Source organism: Myotis davidii, unplaced genomic scaffold (genome assembly GCF_000327345.1).
Source record: "Myotis davidii unplaced genomic scaffold, ASM32734v1 scaffold130, whole genome shotgun sequence".
NCBI lineage: Eukaryota > Metazoa > Chordata > Mammalia > Chiroptera > Vespertilionidae > Myotis > Myotis davidii.
In genome coordinates this window covers 3,834,667-3,859,718 of record NW_006285040.1, presented here as the reverse complement: position 1 = coordinate 3,859,718, position 25,052 = coordinate 3,834,667, and the positions used below count along the sequence as shown (strand labels likewise).

Sequence of the window (25,052 nt, the reverse complement as noted above, 5' to 3'; positions counted from 1 at the left end):
AGCAGAATGGACTGTGTGCCCTGTACTGAGCCCATGAATACAAGGCACTCAGGATAGATCAGAGGCAAGGTCTGCCAGCTAGTTTCTTTCCTCCTTCCATGTCCATCTCTACACAGGGCAAAGGGCATGAGAAAAAAATTGTATTTAATACATTTTTTTATTGATATTTTACAGAGAGGAAGGGAGAGGAATAGATCGATGAGAGGGAATAAGAGAGAGAAACATCGATCAGTGCCTCCTGCACACCCCCTACTTGGGGATGTGCCCGCAACCAAGATACATGCCCTTGACCGGAATCGAACCTGGGACCCTTCAGTCCACAGGCAGCCGCTCTATCCACTGAGCCAAGCCAGTTAGGGCCACATATTATTCTTAAAATCAACTTGCTTGGAAGTTTCAATATAGTTCTAATAATTTATATCAGTATGTGTTTTTAAATATTCTCATGATTGGCTTTTGTGCAGAAAAAAATAATCAGAGGCTACTTTCATTTTTAAAATTAACATTTGACATATTAGTCTTACAAACTCAAAACCCCAGTTCTTCCTTAGATTTCTAAATCCAACGTACAAATCATATTAAGTCACTTCAATGCAGGGGCTACAATGTAATTTCCTGTAGTACAAGCAGTTTTTGTTTTGCACAATTCTAGGTTAATGTGGGTGGTAAAAATATGGAAACTTAAAAATTTGCTTTATGCTTTTCTTTATTTTCCAAATATTCTAAATAATTACTTTTTACTACATTGAAAACAAAGTGCTGTTTTTTATTGTTGTTGAAAGGGTTATTCCTAGTAAATAAGAATGTTGGTTCTGCAGTGAGACTTTCTGGAATTTAATAAAGACTTCACTACATAACTGTGTTAGTAGTTAACTTTTTGCTTTAGATAAAAGTACCTGCCTTATGGGTTTACTGTGAAGGGTTAAAAAATAATCTACTTAGAGCACTTGGAACAGTAACACTGCTATAATAGTATAGACTCAATAAATGATAGTTTATCATTGCTAACCTTTTCTAAGAGAAATAATCGCACAAAAAGAATTAGTGATGTGATCTCTTTCAGAATCATTATGACATGAATATAAAATACAGGTAGTTCCTTCATATTGAAATTGAAAATTTAGCCCTGGCTGATGTGGCTCGGTTGGAGGGTCTCCCTATACACGAAAAGGTTGTGGGTTCAATTCTGTTCAGGGCACATACCTAGGTTGCAGATTTGATCTCTGCTTGGGGTGCATGCGAGAAGGCAACTGATTGAAGTTTCTCACAAAAATCTCTCTCTTTCTCGTAGTATATGCACAATAAATGTCTCTATTTTTACTAGGATTATAATCATTGGCACATTAGTGTCCAGGTCAGGTTTAGTGCAAATCCAGTCATACCTTTAAGGTTATGAATATTATTCAGTGGTATACATTGGAGTGTGTACCTAGACTACAGTCATAATTTTTCTTTAAAGGTACTTGATCTGATTTTTAAGTTCAGTCTCTCTTCCCTAGCTTTATTGGTATATTTTTAGTGGCATATTTTATTCTTGGTTTGAGTGAAACCAATTATCTCTCTGGAACAGCGTTTCTCAACATGTGGGTCACGACCCCTTTGGGGGTCGAACGACCCTTTCACAGGGATCGCCTAAGACCATTGGAAAACACATATATAATTACATATTGTTTTTGTGATTAATCACTATGCTTTAATTATGTTCAATTTGTAACAGTGAAATTGGGGGTCACCACAACATGAGGTACTGTATTAAAGTGTCACGGCATTAGGAAGGTTGAGAACCACTGCTCTAGAATATCTTGCTGCTAAGAAAATATTTTTTTTAGACCATTTGCCATTCTATTTGTATTCTTAAGTTTATTCCTACTATTCTTCGGCTTAAAACCTTTTCTATCTTATAACTTGTTAGTTTTACATTTATGTACTTCATTTAATATTATAGCTTAGAAACAGTAGGATAAAGTCCTCCTGAAATTTAACAGAAGTCCCCAAACTCAGAAAGAAATTTTATATATAGTACTAGAGGCCCGGTGCACAAAAATTTGTGCACTCAGGGGGAAGGGGAGGTCCCTCAGCCCGGCCTGTGCCCTCTCACAGTCTGGGACCCCTCGGGAGATAATGACCTGCTGGCTTAGGCCTGCTCCTGGGTGGCAGAGGGCAGGCCCAATCCCTAGATGCAGCCCCTGGTCAGGCTTAGAGCAGGGCCGATTGGGGAGTTGGGGCGCTGCCCCCTGTCATGCACAGAGCAGGGTCATTCGGGGTTGGGGCACTGTCCCCTGTCACTCACAGAGCAGGGCCCATCAGGGGAGTTGGAGCTCTGTACCCTGTCACGCACAGAGCAGGGCCGATCAGGGGGTTGGGGCGCTTTCCCCTGTCACAAACAGAGCAGGGTGGATAGGGATGTTGTGGCCCCGCCCCCCTGTCACACACAGAGCCACAGGGCGATCAGGGGGTTTGGGCGCTGCCCCCTGTCACGCTGACCCCGGTGCCAGGAGGCCTCATGGCTCTGCTGATCCCCGTGCTGGGAGGCATATTACCCTTTTACTATATAGGGTAGAGGCCTGGTGCATGCGTTGTGCCGGCTGGTTTGCCCTGAAGGGGGTCCTGGATCAGGGTGGGGGTCCCCACTGGGGTGCCTGGCCACGCTGGGTGCGGGGCTGAGGGCTGTTTTCAGGCTGGGGGAGACTGAAGCTCCCAACTGCTCCTTTTTTTTTTTCTTTTTTATTCTGGGCCAGCTTTAGCTATGAGGCTTGGCTCCAGCTCTTAGGCCTCCGCGGCTGAAAGTAGGTTTATGGCCTTTGCTTCCAATTTTGCAATCCTGCTGGCTGAAGTCCGATGGTATTTGTTACATAGTTTTTTAAACTAAAGGCTCAGAGGCCTGCAGCAGCAGGCAGGGAACATTGGAGTCCCCCGTCACTGAAGCAAGCAAGCCTCATGTTAGTTTCAAGCTGCCTGGCTGCCGGCCGCCATCTTGGCTGACAGTTAATTTGCATATTAACTGATTAGCCAATGAAAAGGGTAGCGGTCGTACGCCAATTACCATGTTTCTCTTTTATTAGTGTAGATTATAGTACTAGCTAACGTATATATAGTACTTTTTTTAGTGAGACACTGTTCGCAGCCCTTTGTATTTATTCATTTAATCACTAAAACAACTCTATGGGATAGGTGCCATGAATATGCCCAAATGAAGAAGCTGAGACTTAGAATTAAATAGCTATTTTGTTTAAACTAGGTATTATTAAAAAGAAGGAAAATGTAAAACACAATTCTCTTAGTAAATTAAAAATAATTTTTCTTCCACTAGTCTTTGAATTCCTTGAAGACATAGATTAATGAGTAGCTATTTAGTAAATAATTGGTATATTGAAATTGACTTTAAACTTTATATTTTTTTAAAGATGAAACACAAGAGGGTGCTATTTACTATTCACTACTCGTGTTTTCCTTTTAAAAAAATACTTCTTGTGAAATAGAGTGCAATAGCAACTTTATTATTATTCTTTTTGTTCTGGCTAGAACCATTAATTTATTTTCTTATATTTTTTACTTCAGTTTATAAATTATTAGTTTTGTATTGGCCTTCTCCATGTAACAGATTGGCAGTGTGTATCTATTTGGGGGCACTAGATTTCTAATTATATTAAGTAATTTTACTAAATGAAAAGAAAAGTAATGGAAATTTTTTTAAAAAATCTTTATTGTTGAAAGTATTAGATATGTCCCCTTTTTTCTCCCACTGACCCCTTTATTGCCTGCCCCTGCCCTCCCACCCCATACCTCCACCACCGTACTGTCTGTGTCCATGTGTTATTCATGTTGGAAAGTTTTTTGAAGAGGGTCTTTGATTTCTTTAAAGCCAAATTTAACATTTGAGTGCATTAAGTCTTAGGAATTATTTTCCTAAATTAAGAATATGTAATTATGACATTTTACTGAAGAGCAGTTATAGCAAGAAACCTGCTATTTAGAATTTACTCTCTGTCCCATTGGATCACCTCTGAATAGGGTGACCATACATTTCAATATGCTAGGAACAGTCCTGCTCACATCTGTTGTTGCAAGCTGTTGTTTTATTATGATAACATCGCATCTATTATTATAACATAACTAGAGGCCTGATGAATTAAATTCATGCATGGGTACAGTCCCTAGGTCTGGCTGGTGATTAAAGCACGAGCGTCTGGAGTGGAAGGGCAGGTTCCAGCTGACCTCTGGGCCCTGGGTAGCACCTGGGCACCTGCTCACACCCACCTTAGCGTGGCGCCGCCCACTTACCTGCTCCACTATCCTGCTGCGGTCCCGCTCTCGTCAGACCTATCACTACCAGCAGTGCCTCCACTGCCGCTTGCTGCCAGCACCACATTGCCAATGACCGCCATGTTCTGTGCTGCCCCTGGTAGTCAGCGCACGTCATAGTGAGCGGTTGAATTCCTGGTCTCCTGGTTGAACTCTCGATTTCCTGGTTGAACTCCTGGTCTCCCAGTTAAACTCCCGGTCGAACGAGTGCCCAATGGGACAATTTGCATATTAGGCTTTTATTATATCCTATATAATAAGAGAGAAAGATGCAAATTAGGCTGGGACATCATGACCAACTCAGAGCAAGCCCCCAGCCCCAATAGACACACACCACACACCAGGGCTGGGGGCGTGGCTCAGAACCCCCACCCCCACCCCCTCAGCCCTGGTGCCGCCCATCCCTGAGGCCACTCCCACCAGGGGTTTGAGGGCAGGCACACTGTGCTGCCTGCCCTGGGAGCAACACCCGCAGTGGACCCACAGACTTGCCCAGGGGGGCGTGCTCCGAGCTGCCGTGGCCAGACTGGCTTAGGCCTGCTCCCCACAAGCTGTCAGTAGGACACCCCCTGAGGGCTCCCAGACTGTGAGAGGGAGCAGGCTGGGCTGAGGGACACCCGCCCAGTGAACAAATTCCATGCATCGGGCCTCTAGTAGGATAATAATAATTAATGGCTGCTCTTTTTTACTCTTAATACTGCCTCCCCCATTTGGATGATAAATTGAATAGTTACTCTGTCTGTGAAAGCTGCTATTGAGAAAGGTAGTGGGAATAGAAATACAGATAGGTAAAATTTTAGAAATTGTTTGTATCAGAGGTCCCAAGGTCATCTGAATGATTTACTAGAATTCACAGGACTCAGAAGTTGCTAGGCTCATGGTGAGCGTTTATTGTGAAAGGATACAGAGTAAAATCATAAAAACATGTGAGGAAAAGTCTGATGGAACCAGGTGCAATCTTCCAGGTGTCCCTTCCTGCTGGAGTCACACAGATGTGCTTAATTCCCCACGAAGTGATAAATGATGATATGTGGAAAGTGTTCCCAACCAGGGAAGCTCATCTTAGCCTGGGTGCCCAGAATTTTTATTCGGGGTCAGTCATATAGGTATGTAGCACCTGTGTGACTGACCTTGATTATTAAGTTCCTGAACCTCAGAGAAAAAGAGATGTTTGCCATAAATCATACTGGTAGCATAAACTGCTCATACTGTACAGTGTGGCCCAAGACCACAGGCCCATTAAACACTCCCGTCAGACAGTATTTTCCAAGGGCTCGGTTCCCAGGAGCTAGCTGAAGGCTAGTCTGAAGTCAGATCATTTCAGGGAATGTGTAGGTTTCAGCAAGCCATGTTGGCTGAGTTAATCCTTTCTCATATATGGTCATAGAAGGTATTCAAGCCAGAGTTTGAACCCAGGAAGTCTGATTCCAAAGACTGTTCTTTCCATAAGTAATTTTTAGAGATCTTTTATACTGATTTGCTAATTGGGAATTACTGGTTACATTAGATGTGATAGTGACTTGGACTATGCCCATCTATCCTGATAAAATTCTTCTCTTTAAAAAATATGTTTTTTTTGCCCTAACCGGTTTGGCTCAGTGGATAGAGCATCGGCCTGCGGACATGATTTATGCTACATGATAATTATCCTTCATGTAAAAATGTTAGGTCTTGACCAACTTCTTCAACTTAATCTTTTAACAAGATATTTGAATTTTTTATTATTGATTTTAGAGAGAGGGAGAGAAGAGGTAGAGAGCAGTATGAGGGAGAAATATCAATTGGTTGCCTCACACACACACACACACTGACCGGAGATTGAATCCACAACCTGGGCATGTGCCCTGACTGGGAATCAAAACAGTGACCTTTTGGTTCATGGGACTATGCTCAACCAACTGAGCCACACAAGCCAAGGCCCGATAAAATACTAATAAGCTTTCTTTTTCCTCCCATGAGGATAGGGAGCTTGATTTGAGTATTTTCCGGTGCTTTGTAGGTAAAAGGTGCTAAGAATTTCTAGTTCTTATTTTCAGCAAAGTTGTTTTATATATTAATGTATTGAAAAGTAGTTTACATGAAGAATAGTTTATAATACTTATTTTGCACTTAATATAATGTTTTAATTAAAAAACAGATATTCTATATAATAAAGCGGTAATATGCAAATTGACTGTCACACCCTCACAAGATGGCCACCCCCATGTCATCACAAGATGGCCGGCAGGGGAGGACAGTTGAGGGCGACTGGGCTGGCAAGAGAGGTCAGTTGGGGGTGATCAGGCCGGCAGGGGAGATCAGTTGGGAGCAATCGGGCTGGCAGGGGAGTGGTTAGGGGGTGTTCAGGCTGGCAGGCAGAAGCGGTTACGGGTAATCAGGCAGGCAGGCAGGCAGGCGAGCGGTTGGTAGCCAGCAGTCCCGGATTGTGAGAGGGTTTTAAATTGGCAGTCAGACATCCCCCGAGTGTTCCCAGATTGGAAAAGGTACAGGCTGAGCTGAGGGACACACACACCCCTCCTGTGCATGAATTTCGTGCACCGGGCCTCTAGTGTAATAATAGATTTATAAAAGTTTTTGTCACAACATTGTCTGCCTTGTAGATAATAGATTTGAATGAACTTACACAGTTCTCGAAAGCTTTTAACTTTTTCTCTTTTCTTTTTCCTTAGGTATTTGTGGAAACATTAGACAAGTGTTTTGAAAATGTATGTGAACTGGATTTAATTTTCCATGTAGACAAGGTACTACTTCTATATTGTTAAATCTTCTAAGCTTTTTACCTGAGAAAAATGTTGTTATATTTGCCAAAGTAAAAATGGATTTAGTGAATAAGGCTATTTTTATTCTCTTCCTAGGATTGTGTGAATGGAGGAAATTACATTTAAACTTGATTTTTAAGGATTAGTAGATATTTTCACAGACAGAAAAGGAGAGGTGGCTCTTTTTTGGAAGTTGGATTGTTAAGTGGGAGATTAAAAACAGAGAAATCAATTTAGGAATCTGTTGCAGTAGTCCAGAAAGAAATGAACTAAGACAGTATAGTAAGGATAAAAGAGAATAGAGTAGGACCCTGATAGCCTATTGAAAGCTGGAGGTAAGAGAAGGGAAGAATGACTGAGTTTTCTAATCAGTATTATTGGGTATTGGTAATACAGAATTTAGAAGAAAGAGATTCTACTTTTACTATATATAGATTTTTTTCTGTATTAAGTTTATGTAATTTAACATTGCTTTGAATTATTAAGCCATTGAATAAAATAGTCTGAAATAAGTGGCCTAAATTTTTAGCAAAAGAGTGATTTTTAAAAATTACCTTACCTTCAGCCTGGTCGGTGTGGCTCAGTTGAGCGTTGACCTGTGAACCAAGAGGTTACAGTTCGTTTCCCAGTCAGGGCACATGCCCAGGTTGTGGGGTGTACAGGAGATAGCTGATCGGTGATTCTCATCATTGATGTTTCTATCTCACACTTCTCTCTAACAAAATAATTAGGAAGCTAATATTTATTGATCATTTTCTTTGTTTTGGATACTTCCATGGATGGCCTCATTTAATTTTTTCAGCAATCTATGAAGGAGATACTATTATTATCTCTGTTTTATAGCCCATTAAAATAAGACTTAAAGAGGTTATATATAACTACCTAAAGCTTCACAGTAGTGATGAAAGTGGGTTTTAAGCCTTCATTCCAAATTATTTTATTATACAGCTCATAAAGTAGACAAAGCAGTATTTAAACCAAAAACTACTGGAATTATGAAGTGTTTTTGTAGTGAGTTTTCTTTACAGGTGTGTATTATTTTTTTCCCTTTAGGTTCACAATATTCTTGCAGAAATGGTGATGGGGGGAATGGTATTGGAGACCAACATGAATGAGATTGTTACACAAATTGATGCACAAAATAAACTGGAGAAATCTGAGGTAAGAACGGAAAGTGTTCTAGTTAGTGAAGGTGGTAAACATGGTCATAAATTATGCATGATTTGTAGCTTTCACTGTTTGTCCTTTAGTATCACCTTTAGGTACAATTGGTATGCTTATCCAGTTTTTAAGTGGGATATACATATTGTAGTATGCCAGATGTTCTGTGGCTACTACCCCCCAAGTAGTTGTGCATCCTTCTTTTAGCCATGGTCATACCTGCCTTGGGTAATTAACACAATTCCAAATTCTTACTGCTTAAAAATGAAATTATTTACTTGAAAATGGAATATTAGCTTTCTAAAACATTAGTCAGTAATTATCAAGGACATCTTAGAACTTATATTTTAAAGATATATAAATTTAGCATTATAAAACTATTTCTGGAAGAGGAGAGAAAAGGCAATGGAATTCTCATGAGGACATAATAAGTGCTTAGCAAGCCTGAGTACATATTGAAAAGGGAAATTCAGTGCCTTAATCTTTTAATTCTGGATCCTACCCAAAGGTTACTGACCAGTTTGCTAAGTCATATATTTTATTCGTTGATACATATAGTCGTGGCTTTTATTGCATTCTGTAAAGGAAAGATTTGGTTAGTTATGCAGTGCTAACTTTGCGCTGTTAGGTTAGGTGAATGGGGACCAGCCAGCACTTTAGCATTGTATAAAACCCTACTTTAGATTTAGTGACTCCTCCCACATGTACTAGGCTGAATATTAGTGACAGGTGCTTTAGCAGAGCCACTCAAGTTCACATTATTTTGGTTATTTATTACTGTAGCAGAAGTTTAGGTAGATAACATCTTAGTATCTCATTCAGTGATATGTTTGAGGATACTCTTACCGTTGGTATTTATAGTCATAACTCAGATTAGGAAAATATATTTTATAATTATTAGGACAAGTTCAGATGTTTGATTGGTATAAAGTACTATAAAAGCAGCAAGATATTAAAACTGTTAGCATTAAGTTACAACAGGTGAGTTCTGAAGAATTATTATTTTATTGGTACTTTAAAGGATCAGTTTAATACAAATAAATACTATGCTCATTAGAACTGAATAAAACACAGGATGATGGGTAAATCTGAAATCTGAGGGTTAGAAACAGTTGAAACTTTGATAAAAACATTTTCCAGTATTTTATTTAAAATTTCTTCTTATCTAAATTTACCATCCCTATTGGTTTTCCAAAGGAGAGACTTGTAATAGTGAAGAGCTTAAAATTATGGCTCTTTTAAGTAACTATGTATTTTGTGTGTTCTATAGCCAATTTTTCAAGTATTGTTTTTGAAAGGGGAAAATATAAACTAGATTAAACTAAGACAAGGAAAACAATTCAGAATATTATTTAGTGTGGTTGGTTTGCGATATATAATGTATAGTAAAAGATTTACTATAAACTTTAAGCTGTAGTTTTTTAAAGTCTTAAAATTATAATTTGAAAATTTCTTTTTACACACAATCTGGTTTATTGGCTCATTTTACATGCACACCAAATATATATGCAAACATAAATGTTTCACTGTACAAATTTACATGGGACTCACAAATCACCCCCTTGTCTTTCATCCAGCACCCAAACCTGTGCTCTATCCCAGCTCCACTTTGGGATGAAGTTCACAGGGGGCTGGCACTAGAGGGTAGGAATCTGGAGGAGGGAGAGGTCCTGCTCCCCTTTCTTCACAGGTACCTCCGAAAGGTCCTGTCCTTTCTCAGTGGTACCATAGGGCAGAAGGCTAAATACCTCCACTCCCTCTCTGCCGCAACTCAAATCCCAGATGTCTTCTCTAATGCATCTCGCCAATTTATATCATCTGTTAAACTTTTCATTACAAAACGATGGTTACAGATTTTAAATGCCAAGAGACAGACAGTGACACAATCCGTTAATCACTATAAAATGAATGAATGTAATAATTTGTCAATTCTGTGTAATCATCTGTAAAAATATATAGACTTCTTTTCTGGAATTTTCACATTGAAAATTTCCAGGTATTTAAACTCCTTTCCATTGGTGGTGTCCTTTTCTTTTTTTTTTTTCTCCTTAGTGTGTGATGTATGTAATATTGACAAAAGTCATAAAAGACCTATAATAATTGCATAATGGATATTTGTTTTTTGGTTATTCAGTGATATTTTGTTAAGCAGTTTTTTAATTTATAAAGAGCAGTGAAATGCAGAATTTACATTTTTGATAGAAAGTTATAAGAATACTATACTATTTTAAATAGTTCTGAATATTAGTGAATCCTCCCATTTTCATCCACTAATAATCTTTTAATGTATAGTTAGTTGTTATCTGCTACCACATTAGTTTTGTTTTTTGTCTCCTTTACAAGAAAGTATATTTTAAATCTGATTGGGGATAAAACCCAACATATGTTCAGTAAGTGTTTCTCTATATGTGATGTCTGCTAATATTTAGCTATAAAAAAGTCAAAGTGAGGCTATTTAGTCCTGATCATATTTTAAGAAATTGTGTTGAAATATAATGTTGACTTTTTGTAATTTTTCAGTAATTTTCATATATTTTAAGTATCTTTGGAAGTCTACCAGCTTTATTTTAGACACACTGAAATGTCAGAAATTTTCATGTGAGTTCTATTTCCAGGTTACTTAAATTGGTTATATCTACCAAACATATGAATGCAGAATAACCCAAAATTACTAATTTAATTAAGATCTATTATGTGAACAAAAACTTACCATGAAAGGCTTAATTAAAATTCAGAGTATCATAATTGATGACAAGATCTGGTTATCTTATTTTTAAAGTTAATTTAAGTGATATGTAGAATAGCATTTATCTTTTAAAAATCAGCCTGGGTTTAATTTAAGATAAGCTCTTAAAATATAACATAGATCTATCTAGGTGCCTTTGTCAGATTTCAAAGATTTTATTATTTTGGGATAATGGTAGTATCAATCAAAAGAGAACAATCAAAAGTGAACCAATTTCATTCCCAATACCTACACAGGTAGGAGCAAAGATCACCCAGATCTTTAACCATGTGTACGCAATAAGCTTCTATAGACACAAACAGAGGACCTTTTTAATCAAATTCAGAATATCGTGGCAATTAACTGGTTAAAGAGAGAAGAAGCAAAGATAATGCTTTCAGTGTATTTTCGGCTATCCTGCTTTGATAGAAAAATGGTTTGCTTGTAACATTGGAATCTTGTGAAAGGAGGGGTTAAGCTGGGAAGTTGGTGGGATTTGGGAAAAGTCTAAAAGGCACCCAGGAAGCTGCCTAGGAATGAAAGGACTCCCTGTGGGTGGAGGATGGGTTGGGGAGACTTGTTAGTTTTTATGTATTTCATGTTATTTTTAAGATGAAAAATGACTCTGATTTTAGTTACTACTTTTTTAAAGTTAGTCCTCTTTTTTTCCCGAACATCCTGATCTTTCTAGCTCTTTCCATTCTTCTCTTTACAGACCTTTATCTTTCAATCTCCCAGACAGGACAGGTAGACAAGGTATTGCTGACTTTGAGAAAAATGTACTTTAACAAAAGGGAAAGCAAAATGATGTCAAAGGCAATTAATTATGTAGGCCAGACTCAAAAATTCTTTGTGTTAATGAACCCATATAGTCCCTGTAGCCTATTTTTCATTCTAGTTTCTCCTTGTAATTTCCTCATCTTTTATTGGACTTAGTGTATTTTTCTAGTATATCATCAATGTCATTTTTGTTCTTTTTTGTCTGCCTGCATTGTGAAAGGAAAGATTAAGTTTTTTGTTATTATTTTTAAACATTGTCATTTAACTGACAAATTACATTTTGTAGAAATGACAATTTATTTGGTATGTTAAATTTAGAATTTATTTTGAGCATCATGTGGCAGAACCAATCTTACTTTAGCACTCATAGATTTTTCCCCCTCATCTTTCTAAATTAGGATTCTAACACAAAATTGCCTTCTAGGTTTTGGAAACTGAATTTAAAACCAAAATCTGAGCCTTCAAAGTTTTGCATACAAAGTAGGAAGCAGTGAAGGCTTAGAACAATGACTATTAAATAGTACTTCAATTCCAAAGTCTTAACAGAATTGCTTTTACTAGTTTTGACTACTAGGTACATATTAAAAGTAGCCAATAAAAAACAAGATCAGAAATTATTAAAATTGAATTAAATGTTCTAAAAAATGGAGTTAAATATATTTACCAAAATAAAGTGAATTTCTACTGTAGGAACCCTCTAACATCCAAACATGTCGTAATAAGACAAAAAATATTATAAACTTTGAGTGTTTTTGCGAAGCATATTGGCAAATATTAGAAATGTTTTTAATAGACTCCTAGCTTTACGAAACTAAATTTTCTCTGAAAAAAATTTTTTACACCATAAGTTAACTGTTTGAATTACTTTTTAAACATTTCTCTGTAGATGAGCAACTTTTTTGTACAAAGCCATTTCAGGAAAAATGAAAATGTTTATAGACCCCCATTTAAAAACTTCAAAATAAAAATACTTTATTGAGCCCCATGAAGGAAAAAAATCTATCAACTTAACAAATTAGATTACCTACCTTATAATTAGGAAAATCTCATTGAGAATATGGCATAGCTATTTAGCTGCTAAATTACTGCTTTCTGGATGTGTTTGAGAAGCAGCATCAGACAGGTGATTTTCTAAGATCCTATCCCAGGATCATAGGCTATATCATGAAGCTGGGTGTACCACATTTGGTCCCTAGATCCATATTACTTTATCTTGCAATAGAAAATAAATAAATCATTCTATTGATCCAAATCACTGCCAATGTTCCAGTTTTTAATTTATATTAAATTGCTATTTTCTAACAAAGAACCATCAACCACTTGGGTCTTTTAACTTCCATACCTAGAACTAGTAATTAGCTTTTTTACTTTTTAAATCAAGTTTCTATTTTTAAAGAGTATAGAATAAGAAAAGGGACTTAAGTAACAGATGTCGGGAAGTCAACCTGTGAGTTGGTTCTGCCCCTCTATGTTGACATGCAGTTATTCTGTTCTACAAAATTACAGTGGGGACCCCTGAGGTCAAAACTAGTTATATTAAATCCATGAATGGCATTAGTCTACTATATTATTTTCACACAGGCACTTCCTGTGCTAGAAATTAAACTATAAATGAAGATCATATAAAATATTCTAATGTTGATAAAATTTTTAATAAAATACCATATTCTTACTCACTAGAGGATTGTCATCAGTATTTCTCATCTCTTTGTTTATAATTGCAGTATTAAGGTACTGCCCTTAAAGCAAAGAGCAAGCCTCTTATAAGTTCCCAGATTAAAAGTTATTTTACCATACATTCAGAAATTAAAATATTGGCATTTTCTATTCCATTCAAAACATGTTTAAAAATCTGCCATTATTTTGTTAATGATTTTGAGTCTGAAACCATTTAATATTGTGTTTATTAATGTTGATGTTCTTTCACTTTGCTGTTAGACTGTGCATATACCAACTTCCAGCAGGAAGGGTGGGTAACGGTTTTAGTATGTACAAATTATTCCAACTACCATCTTCTTTTGCTATATTTCAGGCTTAAAAAATATTTTAAGATGGTAGGTTGGTATTTTATGTCTTAGATAAAATATTTAGATTCTTTCCTTTCCCCTTCAAGAAAGTTAATTGCATGAGGAAAGGAAGCTTTCAGATTTTTTAAAATATATTTTAGTAATGCTGCTTTTTTAGTTTTGCTTGCACATATTTTGTTTATTTTTGGGTCTGGCAATTTAAAAACAAAATTTAAAAAAATCATATCCATCCATTATTATCTTTGTGATTCCAGTGCTTGAAATTTCCAAGAGTATGTCTGTATAAGTCTTCTATCTGTTTGGCCTCATTTTGGTATACTTGCAGACTTCATTTTGTTTTCTTTCTCTTAATTCTGTTTATTTAATCTCATGGGAGAGAAAACATGACCATTCTTTTATATATTGTACTTCATTCCTTCATCTAATTCATACTCTTAACAGCTTTGGGTTCATATATTTGTTTTTGTTAGTGGAGTTGCTGCAGTTTACGTGCCATGGTGGTGCTCAAGTAAAAATAACATAGATGGAAACAAGTTATTTCTCCAGTAGGATTTCATTCCTTTTTTTCCTGCTTGTGTCAACTATGTAATCCTAAATCTTTAAGAACTATGTTGTAACTGTCATTTTACATTTTAAATTGTATAAATTACTAAGAAGTCAGGTAAACTTCATTTCTATAAATTTGAGTGTAAGTTGTCTTGTTGCTTTGAATATATCTTTACTGAGAAGAAAACTAAGATAAAAATTATATTTCAGTGTTGGCAAATTGATTTTCTAATGGCAAATTATGATTTATTCTTTAATAAAATGTTTCAGACTTCACTTTCATGGATGTCTGAAAATGAAATTGATTTTGTAGCAGTTAGGATGTTGACTACCTGGTAACATGAAGTTTGTTTTTTTTAAGCCCTAAGATTTTGTATATAAACATTAACAGCTCATATAAGCATCTACTTAGTAATCAACAGTCCTTGTATTTTTCCTTAACATTTTATATTCTGTAGAATCTGCTTTCTTAAAATGTTTCTTTAAAACTTAATTGACATACACATCACAATTTTAAAATTTTGTACCATTTAAATTCATGACATTCTACACAAAAGTATTGAACATGCTTGAGAAATAATTTGATTCTCTTAATCCATTTGCGTGTTCTGAGTAGTTATCATCCTTTGCATGTCTATGGCTTGCTGCTTATGTTTAAAAGAATTGTAATTTGTTGTACTTAGAAACTTCTTTTGGTTTTACATAATAAGAACTTGGCACAAATATACTATTTAAATCTACTGCTCTATTGATTTCATATATTCTCATTAGTAGCCAACTGTTGACACCATCTTTGGTCACAAAGAAATTACTTAATCTAATGAAACATAACAGACTGCATTTTTATTCTCATTTTCTCTGCTTAAGTTCAGTTTAGCTGTTCATGGTATAGGGTATTATGGAAAAGAAGGCTTCTTGACAATTATATTTAGTTTAATACTGAAAACAATTACTTTAACTATTTATAATATAAATCATAGTATCCAGTAAAACACACATATATTTACCCTTTCTCTTTTTCACAAAATCCTCTAATAATTTATATCTTTAAAAATATTTATATTTAAATATCTTAATCAATACTTTTCTATAGCCTAGTCATCATTTGTACCCTGTATAGAAATTTCAAAGTAACAATAGTGGCAAATTGGTTTGTTATTTAAAAAATTATAAAATTTATTCTACCTGGAAAAATGATACTAGTTCCAGGATATCTGTGATTTTGTAAAATAATTTTTGTGCCCATGGCAGACAACATACTTCCTGTTAAAAGGAAGAGAGCCTATAACATGGGAAAGCTATTTGAACTTAATTATTCTTTGATTCTCTTGAAATGATCAGCTTAAAGACCCTTTTCAATATGATTTATGCTACCCTAAGTAATATTCATATATATCTTTGTCTTTGGGGGCAATGGGAGAAAAGTAAGTTGTAACAAAAACTGCATTACTTCAGGTAGGTATAAATGTAGAGATCAATAAAATTTTTAATAATACATTAAAACAACTAATCCCTATTAAATTACAGAAATTGAAGACTCCGCTCTATTAAGTCTCTAATTGCGTATGGAGTGTTTCGTCCATATCACCCTTAGCATTGCCTGTGTGAACCACCTCTATTAATACTACTTTACTGATTTTTCTATTATTTCCAATTCTGACTTGATAATCCATGACTTTTATTTCATTGCTTAACAATGTTTGTATCCTTTATTCAGCAAATAGTTTACACTGGCCTATTTTGTATCAGTCAAGATTTTTCTCAGGTAACAGCTTTATTATTATTTTTTTAATTAACAAAAGAGGTAGGATTACATAAGAAAAATGAGCTAAAATTACAAAACAGGACTTTAAAACTAGTGTCTCTAATAACATGAACATTGCTTCTTATATAGGAGTGGGCTAAATTAGGTTTACAGTTGTAAGCAAAGTAGAGTTTATACTTATTATTAATTAATTATTGTACTATTTTTATTATTTTCCATACAAACAACTGTAAACCTACTGTTGCCAACCCCTGTATATATGTAATCTAATCAAAGTTGAAGATTTGTTTTTGTTACTTAATTGTCATCTTTTGTGCAAGACAATGTATGCCACAGAATTGAGATGTTTGTTGGCTTTATTATATAGCATGACTAAAAATTGATGAAATTGAATTGGTATATAAATTAATCCTTAAAAATACAAATACTGTTATTGTAGCTACTTGAGAAAAATGATGTGTTCATTTTTCTTTTATTTTTAAGCAGATTTTCTTTCAAAATTACTTCACAAAATTATAAATTTTCCTACTAAGATAAAAGCCAAATATTGTACAATAATGGTACTGAGAATTTTAAATTTTATTTATAAATTTTAAATTTTATATATGCTATCTTTTACATTTATGCTATTTAAATTTGTATTTTGTAAACTAAACATATGTTGTTGAATCCATTTGTTATGACAGAATATTTTTAATTGTTATATCTTTACTAATTCATCAAAGGTTGGAATGATCCTCTTGTTGCAGTTTCATTTTTTGGCAGACCTGTTCTCTTTGGATTGAGGCTTTACTTTAAAAGCCTGATTTTTTTTAAGTTTCCTAGAACTTTCTTTAAGTTTAGAATAGACTCCATAATTTAAAATATATATATCTATATACATATAGATGTATATATATATAATGTCTATATGTATATATGTATATATCTATTGTTTTAAGGCATTAGCCCTAAGTAAAAAAACTAAACTAGCATGATCTATTACTTTTCATTTTTATTTCACAGCATGTATTGATAATAAATGTCATTTTAAAAGCAAAACCCCCGAATATATCATGATTGTTATGAGATGTTTAATAAAGAACTAATGTAAAATATGCTTCATGCTTATATATCAGTTATATCAAGATATTAGGTAGAGATCTAGCTTTTAGTCATTTGAATATTATGTGTAATGTACAAGTGGTACAGTTTAATTTGTGTTTAAATCTTTACATTATCATTGCATGTATTCACTGTATTTTTTAATGTGTCAACTGTTTTCTCTTTATAGATTAGTATTTCAATGTAACCATCCCATATCAATTCAAACTTACCATCTGGTCTCTAGCTTGTTATATGAAAATCTTTTATTATTGTCCTCCATTCTTACTGTTTTTTGGTGAGCTGCACCTGAGTTGTACATCTTCTTTTTCTTTTATTTGCTTTTGTATACAGGCTGGCTTAGCGGGAGCTCCAGCCCGTGCTGTTTCAGCTGTAAAGAATATGAATCTTCCTGAGATCCCAAGAAATATTAACATTGGTGACATCAGTATAAAAGTGCCAAACCTGCCCTCTTTTAAATAAAAAAAATTTTAAAGGCCACTCCCAGGTAAAATCCAGGGGGGAAAGTCATCTAAGTTTACCATGCAGTTGTTTACCAAAAATAGAGGAGGAGAGTCTTACCTTTTGCTCTTGGATTTAAGTCAAGGTACTGTATAGAAGTTGTGTAAACTCAGTATGGCGGTTCAATGTTGTTTTTCTTGTTCAGTGATTTTAAAGAAATTGAGTAGTTTCAGTGTGATTTTTTTAAAAATTTCTTTTCTAAACTGCATTCCTATGCCCACTTAAGGCATGCTTCTATGTATTGGCAACAACAGTATTTCGAAAAGTGTTTGAAACATTTCTTTAAATTATGTACTACTCAAAATGTTGCTGGAGTTTTGTATGGATCACAAGTATAGCATTCCTTAATTCTTTCTGTTATTTGTCACAATTGTTATTTAAAGAATCAAGTATGTATTGCATGAAAACATTATGACCTTTTCCTCTTAGTTTAAATAAACTCCAAGGTAACTGGACTCTTAAAGCACCTTTCTGTTCGCCTGATATCTACGTTAGCAATAAATTTTTATGACCCTCTTACTCAACAAAGTAAATAAAAGTGTATTTTATCACTGTTAAGCAGCTGTTAATGACAATGTGTTAAATTTATACTCATGTCTTTAATACAGCCAGACCTCAGTTCTCGAGCATCTCCCATCTCGAACAATTTAATTCTTGACCAAGTTGTTCACGGAAAAAATGTCTTGGTTGTCAAACAAAACTTCAATTCTCAACTGGACAACCCTTTCATGCGGATACCTGTATAAATCAGTCACGTGTTTCTCAGGTGGCAAACAAAGGAGAGAATATGCAAGTCTGAGTCAGTTTACCACTAAACCTCACATTGTTAACATCTCAGGAAATTGTGCTGTGAATATTTTTTTTTCTTTTGTTGCTGCTTATTATTATTAAATATTACAGTAAGTCCCCATGGATCCTAGGAGGTTAGTGATAGCAGCAAAATGAAAAAGGAAAGTTGTGAGAACAACGATAGAGCTTAAAAAAAAATAATTGTCTAATCTGGCTACTGAAAATGGCATGGCAAAATTGACAATTAGCACAATTTTAAAATGTTAAGAGTATGAAAGTGCTCACAAAACAATGCAACTGAGAAAGGTTAAAATGGAATCATTTGGGGGTCTGGAATGAATGAATTCAATTTACATTATTTCTAATGGGGAGGGGGGCGATGATTCAGTTTTCAAACAAATCGCTTCTCGAATAGCCTTCCGGCATGAATTAAGTTCAAATACTGCAGTTCCAATGTATTCGGAAACTCACGGAATTATTCTAAAGCCCAATTATTTCACAATCAAAAGTAGTGTATCTCGTAACACATTGTCTAGGATGAGTTCTGGAATGGGACATGACATCTTTTTCTAAAAATTGTAGAATCCATTTTATACATAAAGGTTTAAACCTTGTGTCTGCTCTCTTCTTGCTCAGATATTGAAAAATAATTTTAGCAAATACTTAGTTTCTTTTGAACACAAAACCCTTTGGAACTCCTCTTGATCGGCCCATCCCAAAGTCAAAGCTATACTATTTTCCTAAGTCCTAACATTCGTATTCTGATTTCTCATAATTGGCCCACATTTTTTTTTCTTTCTTTTTTTAAAAATATATTTTATTGATATTTTACAGAGAGGAAGGGAGAGGGAGAGAGAGTTAGAAACATCGATGAGAGAGAAACATCGATTAGCCGCCTCCTGCACACCTCCTACTGGGGATGTGCCCGCAACCAAGGTACATGCCCTTGGCCAGAATCGAACCTGGGACCCTTGAGTCCGCAGGCTGGCGCTCTATCCACTGAGCCAAACCGGTTAGGGCATGGCCCACATTTTCTTATTTGGTCTTACCTTGTGAAGAGTGGGGGGGGGTTCCTCTTCCAATTAGACCAAGGTTTTCCTTACAGTTCTAGTCTTCCCTCCCCAAATGTTTTCTGAAACATTTCGTAGATTTGTGGGATGTAAGCAAAGTCACTTTATTTTTTTCTAAATAAAATTAATCTGTCTCTAAGCCTCTTCCTGTTGAGACAACAGGAAGTTCAGTCGGTGATTATTTCCATCAGTTCACAGATGTGTAAAAGTCTTAGAGGAAGGTTATACAAAGCAACATTCAGGGAGATCCCTGGTCTTCAGTTATTCGACAAATGTTTAAGTGCCTGCTGTGCCAGGTGAGTAAGTCCCCGTTCTCATGGAGCTATATACAGTACCACACACAGTGCCTGGCACCCTGGCAGTATTGCCTCCTTTCTCTTTTTTTTTTTCTTTTTTTTGAGGGGGATGGGGGGAAGCGGTGGGGATTATGGGAAGATTAAGTTTTGTTTGTTAAGGATGTGCCCATATTAGGGAAACCTCTGGGCAAGATCATACTTTAATCTAAAGAAACAATCAAAAGGGTTTTATTTCCACTATATTCTATGAAATACAATGCTCAAACAACCAATCAACATTCCTCCTCTTCCCCCTCCTTTTTCCTTTAGTAAATACTTACTGAGCATCAGCTATGTGCCAGGCTTGTTCTAGGTACTTGGATATAGCAGGGAACAAAATAGTTTATATTATAGCATAAATTTAAATGGCCACAAACAAACAAATATGTAATATGTCAGGTGATGATAAGTACTGTGGAGATAGATAAAGCTGGAGAAAAGGGTATAGGGAGTAGCTAGTTAGGGAGTGAGTTGGGTTGTTATTGTGATCCATAGAGTGGGTAGGGGAAGGCATCACTGATGAAGTAATATTTGAATAAAAACCTGGAAGTAGTAAGGAGGGAGTTGTGGAGATTTGTGGGGCAAGAGTAATCCAGACAGAGGAAATAGCATTGGCAAGGCCCAGATATGTAAGGGCATGCTTGAGATGTTTGAAAAACATCAAGGAACCATAGCAGAAAGGGCAAAAGGGAGAGTGAGTTATTTAATGGCCCTAATTATAAATCATTTACACTGTTTATTCATGAATGGTGCACGATAAGGGATATTATTTAAAAATATTTTTTTTATTTCAGAGAAGAAGGGAGAGGGAGAGAGAGATAGAAACATCAGTGATGAAAGAGAATCATTGATTGGCTGCCTCCTGCACGCCCCCCACAGAGGATAGCGCCTGCAACCCAGGCATGTGCCCTGACTGGGAATCAAACGTGATCTGCTGGTTCATAGGTCGACATTTAACCATTGAACCACGCCAGCCAGGCTATTAAATAACTTAAAACCTTTTAATATTTTGGGAATTAACAAGTCAGAAACTTCCAGTTAAACATTGATTATTAAACACATTTATGTTTGTGTTCTCTCAGACCACACTGAAGTGAATGATGGTAAAGAATTTTTAAATAATATAAACCCAAAAGGTAAAAAAAAATCAGACGATAACAGGTGTATAATTTTGGAAACTGGAAAACATAAATGAGAGGTATATAACTGAGGTAGCTGAAATTTAAGTTGGCAGTAGAATAACTGTGGAAGCATGTGGATTTGCACTGCAGAACCCTGAAGATTTTAGGAATTGGAGGTACAAGTGAAAACGGGAGAATTACCTAAAGGTCTATCTATCCCATTCACCATATTCCAAACCTTAGCAATTGCCTCAGCCTTTTCTCCCCTACAGGAGACCACAGGTACAAGCACAGCTGAGGACAGGGGAACTGAACTAGGAGCCAGGTGATTACCCTAAAGATACATTCTCATTGGTGCTTTGTCCCCACAGCACCCAGATGGTGGGCAGTCAGGCTTATACCCTATTCTCCGCAGGAAATCGTAGCCTCTTCTTCCACAGTAAAATTCACCCAAGAGAAAAGACCTACAATTAATGATGTTTTAAATTTTCTTACTGATATGGGCTATCCATATCATCCTTCACTAGAGCTCTTCTGTTGAAAAGCCTCTCCCATGCACACATAGCTTGCAGTCCGGTTTTTAGGGCCTCACATATGAGCATGCAGCACAGATCGTCAAACACTTGAGGAGAGCTGCTGATTTGAAAGATAGAGACCTACACAAAACATAATGAAACTAACAGTGAAGACCTTAAAAAACTAAAAGTAGTCATTACTAGTCCCACTGTATCAGACACCCTTTGTATATCACTTCAGAAACCTCAGTCCAGACATTGCTGCAGTAACTAACTCTTCATGGTCAACTACAACTGGACCTTGCCATGTTTTTGGCTCTAGCTACAACTGTCTGTTCCCTGCCCTGGACTTCTGTGCCACCCCAATTGGAATGTAGTAACCTTGACATTCCTATATGCACAATTTGGAATTGAGGGAAAATTAACTCCAATCTGAGACCCATGAATTGAATAAACATTTCTCCTTTTTGTACCTTAGAGTTCTGAGAATATTTCCAAAAGATTTCTCAGAAAGTCCTCTGGGATTGAGAGCCAGTTATCTGCATCCTCTTTTTACTTTTAAATTTTAAACTTTGTCTCCTCCATTTAGTGCCCATCTTCTACACTTTCCTGGGATTGCGTTCTCAAAATTGCCTGTGTATAAGCCTGCTTTCGAGGCTCTGCTTTTAGGGAACCCAGGCTAAGGTCAAGAATAGGAGCAAGAAAGGAACATTTGGGGAACAAGATGAAGCTCTTGGGCATATTTTTAAGTAGTATAACATGAAGGAATGGATGAGAAAGTTGAGAGGATTCCCAGAAAGTAGGGGAAAAAAAGACAAATAGATGGATAAGAAAAGGTAAAATTAGAGGATCACTCTCTGTCCAGTAGGTAATTCACCCTCTGACTAGTTCCAGAAGAGGAAGAAAAAGAAAATGTAGGGGAGACAATTATAAAAAATTTTTTTGAAGATTATGTAGATCATAAGAATATGAGTTCCCAGATTGAAGCCCCCATTGGATATTTAGCAAGTTCAGTAGTGGATGTCTTCTTCTTAAGGCCAGGACTTATGGTAGGAAATGGTGTTATAGATCTGGGTGCCCTAATAACAATGGGGATGATGAGATCCTGAAATAATAGGTACCAGCTTGTGGCACTTAACTAGCAGGAGCAAAATGGGTAAATAATGAACTAACTGCAAGGTCAGGGTGGCAGCCTCAGTTCCTGATCTGCAGAAAGCTATAGAGATGGTTAATGGAACCCTAGGCACCAGATAAATGGCCAACCAGTAAAGGCATTGCCCAATCTTATAATCAGAAATAAAATTTTAAAAAAATGGATGATCAGGAGGCTGAGAGCAGCCATCACAATAAAATGTTATGAACTCTTGTTCAGTTTCTGTTCCTGAGCCAGTTCTCAGACCCAGAACTCATTGATTGACAGAAAGAGGAAGGACCCTGCACACCACAGCAAGTGCATGTTAATTATTTTCCCACTGCTCTAAGGAGACTTGGGTAACCATACACTGGGAAATAGAAAATACCCAATATTTTGAGGATTATTAGGCATAGTTTCCAAGTTGACGTTGATAACTGGAGACCAAACATTATGCCCATTTGTCCCTATTAGAGTGCCTATAGGAGTGCCAAGAAGGTTACTATAACATTCCAACTGGGGTGGCAGAGAAGTCCAGGGCAGGGAGCAGGAAGTTGTAGCTAGAGCCAAAAACATGGCAAGGTCCAGTTTGTATTCGAGTGGGAGCATAAGGGGGCTGAATAATAAACTCAGTCTTAGCCCACATCTAGCTCAGCGAGCCCACTGGGTCCACAGGTCCACCTAGAGGTAATTTTCCTCATCACTCAATATATCTGTTAGTGTTTTGGGGAAATTCTATAGTAGTTCCTTTGCCTATGAGATAAGAACTATTGTAGAAAGGAAGATTAAGTGGAAGCTTAGAAATTGTCCCCATACTGTCAGCCACAATAATAAGTATATAGCAATATGCATCCTGGGGAGGAGAAAAATATTAGTGCCACACTTAAACACCTAAAAGATGCTAGAATGGTGGTCTCCATTACATCCCCATTTAATTGGCCAGTCTGTTCCCTAGAGTTGGATCCTGGAGGATGACAGTGGACTGCCCCAAAGTTGTAACTCCACTTGTATCTGCTGTGCCTGATATGGTATCTTTGAGCAGATCAACAAGGTAGACTCAGGCAGTAGCTAATGGCTTGGTTGTTAACCAAAGACTTAGAAGAAGAAAGATTAGAAGATCAGGAACAGGAAAGTTTAGGGAAGAGGCATGTGGGTAGATCTATATGAATGAACATGAAAATATGAAGGTTTTTGAATCAATTGGATGTTACTCATCAGCAAAGACACCACCAAGTAGAATGATTCAGCAAAGTGTTAATGTGGCTGTTATTGGCCACTGCAGTGTTAGGCACAATGGGAATTTGAATGAAGTAGCTAGGAATGGAGGATACCCATGGTCCAACAGCATGGGCCTTCTACTCATCAAGGCTGATTTAGCTACTGCTTGTGTCAAATACAGGGTGGGGCAAAAGTAGGTTTACAGTTGTTTGTATGGGTAAATTATCTTAATGAACTAACTGCAATGTCAGGGTGGCAGCCTCAGTTCCACAATTAATAAATAATGATACAAGAATAAACAGTTTTGTGTACTTACAACTGTAAACCTACTTTTGCTCCACCTTGTATTTTATCTACCAATAACAGAGATCAGTGGTGAGCCCCTGATACAGTACCTTCCCTTGAGAAAACCAAGCAGCCACTTGGAGGCAAGTAAGTTTGGACCCCTTCCATCTTAGAAAAGGGTAATGAATTAATCCTTACTGGAATTGATACAATTTGGGTATGAGCTTTTTTTTTCCTGGTTGCATAGCCATAGCCAACATCACTATTCAAGCACCTACCTGGGATCCTACATAGCATCACAAAGGGCTTCATAGCAAAAGGGGTGCAGCAGTGAATTCAGAACAGAGAGATCAACTGATCTTGTCATTTGCTGCCCAACTCGGAAGCTGCTAGACTGATAGAGCAATATAAGATCTTTTAAAAAGGCACACATGATGATAGATACCCTGTGAAGATGGGGAACATTCTCCAGGATGTAACATACCAACCCTTATATAGCGCTCTGTTTCCAACAGGTGAACACTAAGCGGTAGAGTAGGAGTACTCCGCTTACATCACTCCCAGTGACGCATGTAGGGGAGTTTGTGCTTCCTGTCCTCACAACTCTAGGTGTAGAGGACTTGGTTCCCAGAAATGAAATGCTTCCTTCAGGGGCACACCATGAATTATCTTAACCTTTAATGAACAGCTGCCCTCCAGTCATTTCAAGCTCCTCATATCAAAAAAAATAGTTGACAAAGAAAAGAATCTCCATCTTTCATCCCTCCACATCTCATTGAAGTCTAACCCAAAAAGTGTCTTTCAGAGCTAAAAAAAAAAGCTATCATGCTAACTAGTTGGGAAATAGGTATCATTAGGACCTTGCTGCTGGGCCTCCAGGTGCTGACTTAACTCACTCAGACTCCAAAATCAGAAGT

General features: G+C 36.5%; 1 protein-coding gene and 1 long non-coding RNA gene across 2 annotated transcripts in view; both read left to right on the top strand.

Moving 5' to 3' along the window:
* The window catches only part of AP3S1 (adaptor related protein complex 3 sigma 1 subunit), a 50,846-nt gene extending 32,618 nt beyond the window's left edge, over positions 1 to 18,228 (top strand). The window contains exons 4-7 of the mRNA XM_015558438.1: positions 6,972 to 7,043; positions 8,115 to 8,222; positions 16,018 to 16,065; positions 17,503 to 18,228. Coding sequence (XP_015413924.1) covers positions 6,972 to 7,043; positions 8,115 to 8,222; positions 16,018 to 16,065; positions 17,503 to 17,631 — 357 coding nt within the window. The 3' untranslated portion in view covers positions 17,632 to 18,228. The remainder of the gene's footprint in view (positions 1 to 6,971; positions 7,044 to 8,114; positions 8,223 to 16,017; positions 16,066 to 17,502) is intronic.
* A 1,258-nt stretch (positions 18,229 to 19,486) lies between these two features.
* The window catches only part of LOC107181764, a 23,199-nt gene continuing 17,633 nt past the window's right edge, over positions 19,487 to 25,052 (top strand). The window contains exon 1 of the long non-coding RNA XR_001512465.1: positions 19,487 to 19,825. This is a non-coding gene — a long non-coding RNA (uncharacterized LOC107181764). The remainder of the gene's footprint in view (positions 19,826 to 25,052) is intronic.